At 46.1% G+C, this 12,340-nt stretch overlaps 1 protein-coding gene across 4 annotated transcripts in view; it reads left to right on the forward strand.

Moving 5' to 3' along the window:
* Positions 1-7,599, forward strand: part of hivep2a (HIVEP zinc finger 2a) — a 121,301-nt gene extending 113,702 nt beyond the window's left edge. For all 4 annotated transcript variants that reach the window (XM_004568443.6, XM_012923905.5, XM_076874158.1 and 1 more), the window contains 4 exons: positions 878-1,763; positions 2,010-2,118; positions 3,544-3,651; positions 4,493-7,599. In XM_004568443.6, the coding sequence (XP_004568500.2) occupies positions 878-1,763; positions 2,010-2,118; positions 3,544-3,651; positions 4,493-5,203 (1,814 nt within the window). In that variant the 3' untranslated portion in view covers positions 5,204-7,599. The remainder of the gene's footprint in view (positions 1-877; positions 1,764-2,009; positions 2,119-3,543; positions 3,652-4,492) is intronic.
* Positions 7,600-12,340: the final 4,741 nt, after the last annotated feature.

Raw genomic sequence — 12,340 nt, forward strand, 5'->3', positions numbered from 1 at the left:
TTTTTAGATCAATTTCATATTTTTCGATCTCTCTCTGGACAGATAAGAAGCTCTGAACAACAAAAACATGCCTCTGTTTCAACTTGGACTCTTTTGAAAGTCACAAAAAGCAAACAAACTTTTTAATTCCCAGAATTAACGTTTTTCAGCCAATCGTCTGGCTGCATTTTAAAGCGTTGGTTACCTGCCAGCAGTAACTTTGCTGCTACTATACAATAAGACCCTGCCAACATTTGGCTGTAGTCCATCCTGTGGGAAAAACCAAAGTGTTGAGGGTTTAAATAACTTTCTTTTTATTGTGTTTTATTGTTTTGAGCTGGTGGGAATGAGATTTCATTGGTGTTTTGTTTTACACCTAAACTCTGTCACCTATTAATACAAACCATTTCTCTCTCCACTCATTCTTCTGTTCTTCATTGTCCTTTTCGTCTCCTTCTACCTTATTGTTTCCCCCTCCTGTTCCTTTTACTTTATCCTTTCTTTGTCTTCTTCCTGTTTCTCTCCTTCCTTCTTTCTACTCCTTCTGCTTTCTTTTCTTCTTCCTCTGCCTCCTCTGTATGTTTCTTCCCACTCTTTTTGTTTCTGCTTTTTCTCCCTCATCTCCTTTATACATTATCATTGTTGTTTCTCGTCCATTTTCCCCTTTTTTCTTCCTCTTCCTGTCCTTTCGTCCTTATCCCTGTGTCTGTATTCTGTCTCTTATCTTTCCTTCCATTCTTCTTCTTCTTGCCTTACTACTTCACCTTCAATTATTTTTCCTTATCTCTTTTTCATACCTGTTTTTCACTCTTCATCTCCTGCTTATAATATTTTTTCACATCTTCTTCCACTTCCTCTTTTTCCTTCTCTCTCTTGCTGCTTTCTCCTCTTCTTCAAGATGTCGGAGATGAAGGCCAGAGGTCTTCAGAGAAGAATTCCAGAGGCGAGATGGCAGATCACCAGTTTTCAGATGCTGATGACTCAGAGGGTGGTGAAGAAGATGGTGATGAGGTGGATGATGAAGACGACGACGAAGAAGACTATGATGGTGACTCCACCCCAAAGACTCGCTCTCGCTCGACCAGCCCGCAGCCTTATGGCCTGCCCTCCCTTTCTGTCACAGCTGTGGCCGCCTCCCAACCTGTTCCTCACTTCTCTTACCATTCAGCGTCCGACCTCCTGGGAAACACCAGCAGGCCGCCTCTGTTTGGCTATTTCACCACCGTGCCGAGTATCCAGATCACACCGCAGGCTCCGCCTACCGACCTGGCCAGGCGGGAGCACAGTCAGTCAGAGTACCACAGAGGCCAGCAGCGGTCGCAGGGTAGCAGGTTGCTGGTTCCACCCTCCTCCTCCTCTTCCATGGATGAAGACCTTCCCGTCCCCTCCCCAGATCTCTCCTCCCCCTCATCACGACTTTCCTCACCCGGTTTGGACAACTCTGGCTGCCCATCCCCCATTTCCCCATCCTCCTCACCCTCAGCCCGCCGTTACCTCTCCCCACGTCGTGACCTCTCACCCCGCGCAGGACACCTGTCACCCCGGCGGGACATTTCTCCTCTGCGTCACATCTCCCCTAAGAGAGACCTGGGAGCAGCAGGGGGATACAGGCGAGACCTTTCACCAAGAAGGGGACACCTGTCACTGCTTTCTCCCTTGTCTCGGCCCACGTCACCATCGGGAAGAGATTACAAGCGAGACCTTTCACCACGAGGCCGCCACAGGGGGATGATCCGGCCTGTGTCTCCTCGCAGAGGACTTCACCAACACCTTCACCACCAAAGGTAAGCTCAAATTCTGAATGATTTCAGCCACTTTGTTACTTAATGGTTAATGGTTTTAGCAAGTTCCAGGTCCGAAGAAGAACCTTTTCCATTTAATCCAGTACCCCTAACTGATTCACTTAAATAGCTTAACAGCAAACCTCAGTTCAACTTAAAACTACTCAGTATCATTAACAGATAAACAGATGCACATTTTACACTTGATTAAGGTATAATGTGATATTTGTCCGTATTTGTGACCACCAGCCAGCAGAGCGGGGCGCGGGGCCTGAGGCTGAGTCATCAGACTGGTGCGCTGGGTCAGGGAGAGTTCAGCGCTCTGGGACGTCACACAGCCAGCACAGAAATGGAGACGGTAAGATTTTGTTCATGATTATGCTTCAATGTTTAAATATTTTAGTTCCACACTGACGCTGATTGGTGCATGGGACTGACAATGGTTTAACTTTAAAGAATAACATGGACACATGAGGGAAATTGGCCAGGAAAGGGACATAAGCAGTCTGATAGTTAGACTGTGAGCTTGAACCTAATGCATATTTTGGAAGCAGGGTTAACAATTATATCAGATGAATTCATGAACGAGCATCTCTAGCACATATTTTGAAATTCTGGATCCTTTATTTAACTTATTTATATTACAACAAACGAGATCTCGAGAGTAATACTGTAAGTTTTGATGAAAAATTACCTCTAGGTTATGAACATTGATGTGAGATGTGAAATTCTGAAATGTTGCTGCAAGCCAATTTGCAACCCAAATCCACCTCCTTTTCCTCTCAGTTGTCAACAGTAGTTCTCTACTGTTCTTGTTGCTGCTCATGTCAGAAGATATCTTCTCTCTCTTTTTAACAATAAATGTTCATAACTAGAAGGTTAGCTTGTTTCACAGGTTCTTTGGCTCAGATTTCTCTGTAAGTTTGCTTATGAAAATTATTAGTCTGGGAGGAAAATTTTGATCAGTTTTGTTCACAGAAATGGACTTCTCCTCACTTTCAGTAAATGCATGCTTGTGGTTTTGTTAAAAACATTTGCCTCTCTAAAGTCTACCGTTGAGGTAGAGCTTTTGAGTATGCGGACTGTGGTTTCGATGTGAAAAACCCGAAGCGCAACTTAGGAATATAGAAGAAAAGGACAGAAAGAGGGAGCCAAGAAAGAAAGAACCTGACAGAGACGAAGCCGTCTGGCAGACAGAAGAAACATTCAGGGAGGATGAGGGAATAAAGAGCGAGTCAGATAGACTGAGAGGGTTGGAGAGACGGATGATTGAAGATAGGGCTGCTGGGTTTTGGTGGTAATGGGATCTTGGCTGGCTGGTGTGGTTAATAGCGCGGCTGTTTTTCTTCTTAAGAGCTCTACTTCAAACTCCAGCTCCTGCTGCTGGTCCCACTTAAACAAAGCGTGAAGCAGAGAGCGACTCTGCTTGGATAACTGACTGCTCTTCAAATAACTGATTAATGCTTTAACAACCATTTTTCATACACAAGAAATCTGAGCGAGCCTTCATTCTTTGGATTTCTTTGTTCTCGTACCAACACCTGTTGTCCAGCACCGTCGCGCATTTCATCAGGGTTCATTTGTTTATTTTGTTACATAAGATTTGGATTTCCATTGAAAAACCTCCTGTGTGTGTTTATTGTAAGAAGAATTGTCCAATAATCATGTGTGTTTATGTTGAGGGCATTTGCTGCCTGTCAAAATGTAGAAGAAATTTTCAAGTAAACTCAGCAGTTTGTGATTATATCCAGCAGCATGTTTTCATCTTCATCTTCTCTTCCAGGAGCATCCAGGTTCACCGTCATCAGTGGATCAGGGTAGCCGTGGTAACCAGTCTAGTCCACCCCACCAAGTCCTCTTCAGTCACCTTCCCCTACATTCTCAACTACAGGTATCTTTTCTATTTTTTTTCTTATAATACAGATTTTGATTGTTTCACAAAAACTGTATGTAAAAGATGGACCTAACCACCATGATGTCACCGTCCTGTTTTAAAGCTTCAGCTTGAACCTTTAGCATTTTTTGGTTTTCCAAAGCCAGCTGTCACGAGCAAGAGGTGGATAGCAAAGTAGCCACGCATTAATCGTACTATGCTTTATTGTTCATTTGATCGCTTACAAAATGAACATCATGTTCTATTAAAGACATGAAACTAGCTACTGAGGCTATAAACTCACCAGGTAAGTATTTCCTGCGGTGAGATGTATGGTAATTTTTTCTTGTTTGCAACCAGAATAATCGCCCCCTGCTGGAGATTTGAAAGAATGAAAGTTTAAGACATTTTCATGTTTTGCATGTCCTTAGTTAAGTAATATTTTATATATTTCATTTATTACTTGACTTAATTTGAGAAAAAAAAGCATATGTTGTAAAAGTGCTCTATTGTTAAATTATTATTCCCATAATTATAAAGCCATTTTATACAAAAAGTGTGTATGTAATAATGCTACTTCTGCTAATTAAGTAGAGTTTTGTTATGTGATAAATAAAGGTTAAAGAAGATGATAACAATCGATCTTATCTAAGAAAACAGGTTTTTGTCATTTACAAACAACTTTTCTTCTTCTTTTAAAGATTTTTTTCTCCAAAACTGCAAAAGAGCATAAATGTTACTCACTTCAGAGTAAACAAGGACTGTTTTCAGTGGCATAAGTGCTCCAGTGGAGTATTTAGTTCAGTATAAATGGGATCAGACATTTAACACGTGAGTGAATTAAACGTTTCTCTTTCAGGTGCGCTCGCCTTACCCAATGATCCCCATCGGTGGAATCCAGATTGTACACTCTGTTCCTGCGTCCGTTAACACCCCTCTGGCCCAGCAGGGGGCTTTGCAAGCTGCTCGGATGTCATTGCAGAAGAGCATATCGGAGGACTCCATCACCAGCGAGGCACATTTCACCTCCTTTTCAGAGAGGGGCGGGCATGGAGCAGTAGTGGGAGAAACAGTGAGGGATTCAGTATCACCTCTCCGCTCCTCACAGGAGAAGGAAGGAGAAGGAGGCGTGAGGCAGGAGCAGGAGCAGGAAGAGGGAATCCAGACGTGCACAAAGGCCATCGCCTCCCTCTACATTGACTCCAAGGAGTTTGCTGAGAGAGGAGGAGGTGGAGGCAGAGTGGATGACGGGAAAGACGGAAGCAGAGCGCCTTCCTCCTCTTCCTCTCCTTCAGCTTTGTCCCCAGACTCCCATCAACACCATTCGCCATCTCCCCACCCATCACCATCTCCTCCTCAAGGTCCTGGTATTCAGCACTTTAGCAGCCTGGAACTCAGGCCTCTCCACTCATCAGTCCCAGCCTCTCCTCACTCGCCCTCTTCCTCCTCATCCCCTTACCCTCCAAGCCCCGGATCTGACAGCCTGCAGCCTCCAATGGCATCCAAACTTCTCAAGCTGGAGAGAGACAGAGAGGCAGAAAGCACAAAGAGAAGCAAAGACGTGTCGTAGTGCTGCAGAGGAGGACCAAGGGGAGGAGGAGAAACGATGGATGTCTCCTTTTTTTTGTTTGTTTGTTTTCGGATAATAGGAAGGGATGAAGTGCAACAGGAGAGAGAAAAACTGACTTTTGCACACTTTACACACAATTTCTTCTCCCATTTTCTCTCTCTTACACACATAAAAACAATGCATACAAAGAAAAATGAAAGACTCAAACGGACCTCTTAATGTTCGTGTACAGCATGCCTGTTTTAAACGGGGCCTGCTCTCAGAGACTTTCTTATTTAAAGACTTTAAAGAGCATACACATGTACGGTAACTCCCACCAACGTGAGCCCGACCAAAATCTGCTAAAAACAAAACAAAGGACTCTAGTTAAACGGTACGACGAAGAAAAACAAAAAACCATCGGACAGCTACGTGTGTGCCTTTTCTTTAATCTCTCTATCTCTCTCTCTTTTTGTTTTGCTTATGTTCTTATAAGCAAACAAAGCAGGAAAGTAAATGTAAATAAAGTACAATACTATCACGTATCAGCTTTGTAATAAATGCAGCCCCCTCCCTCATCCTCCTCCCCCTTTCATCCCTGTTTTTTCTTTCTCTCTCTCTCTTTTTTTTGGACACCTTAAACTTAAAAGTCTCGACAAACGATGTGAAGTTATGGATATGACTATTACGTACGGTTGCACTAAAACATATTTTTATATGAGTGAAATTTAAAAAATTGCTTTTTTGTGTACAGCAGCAATCCTATAATACTATTTATTATTATTGTTACCATGTTTCATAAATTGTACATTTTTTCTTAAATGTCGTGGATGCCTTTTTCTATGTAAAGCATGGGTTTTTTGCTATCGCTTACATTAGGGCGAGGATATGCACACTGTAATATGGCTTTTTATGTTAGACCTATTTATATACGTCTAAGTGAGCCCCCTCTACTTGGAGGTATATACACATAGAAGATTTACCAGAATATTTACCCAGCATATTAATACATATAGTATATAGAATCTATCAACCTGTCTGTCTATCTATCTATCTATCATCTATCTATCTATCTATCTATCTATCTATCTATCTGCACTTAACATGTAGAATGACATTCACATTAAGGTTATGGTAGTTTGCTTGTACATTTTCTCTGCTGCTCTTTGCCTGCCCCCTGCTTGTGATGTTTCCTCTTTTTTATCTTAACTTTTGTGGTATTATGTCTTGTTTTTCTTTTGATTTTTAGAAGGCACAGATTTGCGCTCAGCATTAAGTGAATGCCTTCTTGCACCTTGGCTTTTTTTTCTTCTTCTTTTTTTGTGCTTAAATGTTGGTTTTAACTCTGCCCCGCCTCTCTCCATACACCACCGCACTCCTCCCGCCCAACCGATGCATCCATCTGCAACCAAGATTAACATCAGGCAGAGGCAAAGGTAGCTCCACATTCTTGAATGAATGCCAGATATGTAAACGGGAAAAACATTCCAGTCCATGTAAATACCCAGTCATCTCCCCCTAAACTCACACATACACACATTTTCTGTTATGGATGCACATTTTTTGGGCAATGGCAATCAACCCACTGAAATTCTTACTGAATGGATTTATTTCGAGGGGGACACACATGCAAACACATGCATCAAACTTTCTGACAAATGCACCTTATATTTCTTCTGTGGACGTCCCAGGATTCATCGGTTTTTCTTTCCTTTTCTTTTGCAGCGAACTTTGAAAGAAGTGGTTAGGGGGAGAACTGCTCTGCGCTCTTAACCCTAAACTGTCTGAGAATATTAAGAATACATACAACAGTTGTGATTTTAAGGCTTTCTGCACTGCTTTTTTGGCCCGCCTGTGGTCCCTCTTCATCTCCTGGATATCCCTTTTGTAGCTAAGCAATATTTAGCCAAAACTCTGCTCACCAGCAGGGATTGTATTTGTTGCAAGGCAACAACAGCATACTTAAAAATCCTAAAATCAGGAGAAGAAGGGAGCGGTTGGGACAACAACTCTTTACTCTTGTTGACAGTTTCGGGCCGAGTCGGGCAGGCTGCAATGTGAGTGTGTATCTCTGTATTCTGTACCAGTGTGTATTCGACCAGTATATCCTCTTCTTACAATGTTTTTTCTATTTCGATCCTCTGTTATGTACACTTATCCTGATGACAATGATGTCTTTAAAAACTCTTTCTCTCTTTCGAAGATATCAAAGCACAAGTCATTGTATAGAAATGACAACAATACATAAAAAAGGACAAAAAAAAGAGGTAAACATACATATAAAAGGGTAACTTTTGTGATGGTGTTCTGTGGAATTAATACAAATATCATGTATGACCCCAGTTGCAACAAGGAATCGCAGTAGAAGTGGAAGAAATGGATTGTTGTTTTCAAATAAATATGAATAGTATAATTTTTTTTGTGTGCGTTCAGTTTGTCTTTAACAAGAAATTTTAATAAAAATATTTATAAATGTGTCTACTTTGCGAAGTGTTGCTTATAGAAAAATATAGGAGGTAATTATTGCTGGACCTCTTGGCATCTTTTGCCTCTCTTGCCTGTTTTTTTCACTTGCTCGTTTGGGACCCACTTGCCTTTCCATATGCACACATGGAAAAACCAAGGGCAGGCAGAGGAGCAGCTAAAACTCTAAAGAAAGCAGATATCAGATATGCACACAAGCTAATGAGAGTGGGTTGTAAAGCTGCAACCCACAATAGTTTACAACATGTTGTCTTGAAACTGTCATTTCAAGAGGTAGAGCAGGTCACCCACTAATCGGAAGGGTGGTAGTTGGATCCTTCACCCCAAGTTGCTATCTGATAACGACTGTAAATGTTGTTCAGTCTGACGTCACTAGCCGTGTCTGGGTCTAAACTCCGCTGCAGGTCCATATATCAAACGATCACTATGGCATTACTGAGAGTTGAAAAACTGTCTAAAGTCTTTCATCTTTAATAAAATGATCAGCGTTCTGCTCTACCAGGTGTAACAATTAAGTTTAACATCCAGGCATCCATGAAAACGGAATTTATGACATTTAACGGAGTTAGAAGTTAGCAGGGAGTTAGCTCGCTAGCTTCTATCGAAACACAATATCCGGTTGTTCAGTGATGACGCGACGAATCCTACTTCCGGGTCTAAAGTAGTCTGCGTTTAATATGGCTTTTGTGTTGTTAACATGTTTAATGTTATGTATTTTCTTCTATTTGATCTCAAAAAGCTCCTAAAAAAGTCAGCGACCACTGTTGACCTCCCTCGGCTTTTATTACCGCTAATCATTTATTTAAGCTCAGTTTTTAAAACCTTAGGATGTAACTACAGCCCAGCCCATGCAGCAGTATATGAATGACTAACCTCGTATTGTGGATGGATTATCTCCGTTGTTCTCCTGGCTGAAGTTTGGTCCTTTTACAGCATCCTGCCATGCGATTACATTTGTTCCTGACCACCGAGAACACTCACGTTAACTTTTATCGAGTGGAAAAAAAGTTAGCTTGTTTATATTATGCTAACATAGCTGTGTCGCTAGCGGTCACGTAGCAAATCATTATATACCAGCTAGCCCAACTTCAGTAACCCTACAAACGTCACTGCTGTTTAGTTTTCTGTCTTCATTTATTGTCATGGTTCGGCTGTGTGGCAGGCAGGATGAGGACCCAATCGCAAAACTCACGGACTCAAGGGATGAACTCAAAAGGCAGCTTTATTGCTGACAAGATGACAGGAAAATACAAAACTTAAACTGGGCACAATAAACTAATACTTGGAGAGAGACACAGGGAAATCCACGCAGCATGAGGGAAACTACGACACAGAACTGAGGGAGACGCAGACATAAATACACAGAGGGTTAACGAGGGAAGTGGGAGCACACGGGGAACACAGCTGACACAGATAATCATAACGAGACAGGGCAGGAGTGAACACAACATGACGCATACTGACGAGAGACTGTCAAAGTAAAACAGGAAGTACAGAGGTTCAGACAGGAGGAGAGAGCACGGGGAGAACACAGACATAACAGGCTGGGGAAAACATGGAATAAAACACGAAAGGGGACAAGGGCTCATGAATACATAGAGGGGCACACAGGGGGTGAGAGTCACAAAGGGAAAGCACACAGGGAACCACATAACAGGGCAACTCAGGAAACAGAACCTAAACAGGGAACTGAATACAAAAATACAAGAGAACTAAGAATACTGGGCCAACACGGCCCAGGACCATGACATCACCCCCCCCTTAAGGGCTGGCTCCAGACAGCCCAAACACAGGAAAACAAAAAACCAAACAGAAAATGACCCAGGGCGGGCGGCGGGGGCCCAGGACGGAGGGCACGGAACAGAAAACAAAGGAGCACAGCAAACACCGGAGCCCAAGAAAAACAACCCAAAACACAGTGCAGTTCAGGGGGCCGACCATGCGGACGGGAACGGTGGAGACGTGGAAACAGTTCAGGGGGCCGGCCGTGCGGAAGGCAACGGCGACGACGTGGAAACAGTTCAGGGGGCCGGCCGCGCGGAAGGCAGCGGCGGCGGCGAAGGAGACGACGGAGCAGTTCAGGAGGCCGGCCGCACGGAAGGCAGCGGCGGCGGCGAAGGAGACGACAGAGCAGTTCAGGAGGCCGGCCGCGCGGAAGGCAGCGGCGGCGGCGAAGGAGACGGAGCCGTTCAGGGGGCCGGCTGCATGGAATGCAGCGGCGGCTCACCAGTGTTAGGCATGCTGGCCATGGCCTGGTGGGCACAGGACCAGACGAGGCAGGACCAGACGAGGCAGGACCAGACGAGGCAGGACCAGACGGTGGCGATGCGGGGGCCGGACCAGGCGTCGCTGCAGAGGCTGAGGCTGGACCAGGCGACGGCGAAGCAGGAGCTGAGGCTGAGGCCGGACTGGGCGAAGCACAGGCCGAAGCTGGACCGGGCGACGTTGAAAGCGATGCAGAGGCCGGACCGGGTGTGGGTGATGCGGGGGCCGGACCAGACGGAGATGGAGCTGCAGCAGGCGAAGCGGAGGCTGGGCCAGACGAGGACGAAGTCTCGGACGAGGCTGGGCCAGAAGCAGATGGCGGCTGGACGGGCCCTCCAACGGAGACAGGAGGCTGAACGGGCCCCTCGGACCCTCCAGCGGAGACGAGGAGAGGCTGGAGAGGTTCCCCTGAACCCCCAGCGGAGACGAGCAGCGGCTGGAGAGGTTCCCCTGAACCCCCAGCGGAGATGAGGAGCGGCTGGAGAGGTTCCCTTGAAGCCCCAGCGGAGACGAGGAGGTGCTGGCCGGGCTGGGTAGAGCCGCCAGCGGAGACGAGGAGCTGCTGGAGGGGTCCTCCTGAACCCCCAGCGGAGACGGATGCAGAGCCAGCGGGTGCGGGGTCCTCTGGCACCGCGGGCGCTGACTGTAGCGGCACAGGGCACGCAGCTGGCTTAGGATGCGACGGCTGGGGCTGTGTAGGGCAAACAGTCAGTTTAAAGTGTGTCAGCACCGCGTAATCTTCAGCTGGTGAAGAAGGCTCACTAAGGCTTCCAGCTGAGGTGGGCAGTGACTGAACGGGTTGCTGGGCTAAGCACTGAGCTGGTGACAGAGACAATAACTGAGCTGACAAACTAACAGGCAATGAGGCAAAGGACTGAGGCGGTAACGGAGCGGATGACTGGGCAGACTGTGGAGCCGTTAACTGTGCTGAAGACTGAACTGGTGACAAAACAGGAAACTGTGCTAATAACTGAGCCACTGACTGAGTTATGGACAGCAATGCCAGTTGTAGTGGTAGTTGCGCTTGTGGTAGATTAGGTGTCTGGCTCTGGGTTGCTCTCCTTCTGGGAACAGGAACAGGTGCTAGGCCTGGCCGAACACCAGTCATCCCCACCCGAGGAACAGATACGGGTGCAGGGACGAGCTGGTCTCTGGCTGCCTTTACCCTGGGGGCTGGTGTAGGTGCAGGAGCTAGCTGGACCTCTGTCGCTCCCACCCGAGGAACTGAGACGGGTGCAGGAGTCGGCAGGGTCACGGCTGACCTCACCCGGGGAACCGGAACAGGCACAGGCGACGGCTGGGTGTCCATCAACCCCACCCGAGGAGCAGGTACGGGTGCCGGGATGAACGGAGCCTCTGCCAGGCTGGGGATAGAAGCAGGGACCGGCTGGACCTCAGCCACCCTCTCCCGAGGAACTGATACGGGAGCAAGGGAAAGCTGGGCCTGCGCTGCCCTGGTTACAGGAACTGGAGTTTGAGAGCAGAGTTCAGGAGCAGCAACAGACACTGGGAAAACCAAGTTATTGACGCCAAACTCAGTTTTAGGAGATCTAGGTTTAAAGCAAGCAGGTCCTAGGAAATCCACTGCTATAACACTCTCCAGGTTAGCGCTAGCAGTCCTGGAGGAGGTTAGCTCAGGGACAGTCACCGAAGCAGTTTCAAAACAGACAACATCAACAACTGTCTCTTGAGGAACGGTGTGCTGTCTAACACAGGTCAGAGAAGGAAGAACGCCAGAGACAGTTCTTTTCAGAATCGAGGCTGGAAGGACAAACACAGGTTGAGAAACAAAGTCAATTTTCATATAGTCCATAGGTGAACCAACTCGGCAGGCTGACTCAGATTGAACTGGATGGGGAGCCACACAGTCCAGGGACGAAGTAACACCCACAACCGTTTTCACAGCAACAGGTTCAGAGGAGTAGCGAACAGGATCAAGCATGCGTTGCCGTGGGTCACAAAACTTGACCTGATCAAGCAACTCTTTAACGCTTAACCCTAGTCTTTCAGTTAGCTTAGCAAAGGAAGCGACCATCTTGTTACCACTCACTCGAGAAACTGAATGATTAAACACTGGTTGTGGACCTGACTGGGCACCACTGGACATGTCAAAAGACACAACGGGTTGGCACATGAAACAGTTACTAGAAGGAGCATCAGTTACAGAACACTCAGTCTCAGATGGTTTGGCTGATGATGGTGGTGTGTGTGGCTGAGTTCAGACTGGAAAACCCCAGAGTGTACAGGCTGGTTAAAACAGTTCTGTGGGGCTGCAATGCTGGTAGCAGTGTGTGGGTGAGTCTGGTGTAGGATAGCTGTCTTAGGTTCAGATGTCTCTACATGTAACACATTCATATCGGTTAAATCAAAGGACATACTGCGAGCTTTACAAAAATCAGAGGGCTCAAA

Source organism: Maylandia zebra, linkage group LG15 (genome assembly GCF_041146795.1).
Source record: "Maylandia zebra isolate NMK-2024a linkage group LG15, Mzebra_GT3a, whole genome shotgun sequence".
Classification (NCBI taxonomy): Eukaryota; Metazoa; Chordata; class Actinopteri; order Cichliformes; family Cichlidae; genus Maylandia; species Maylandia zebra.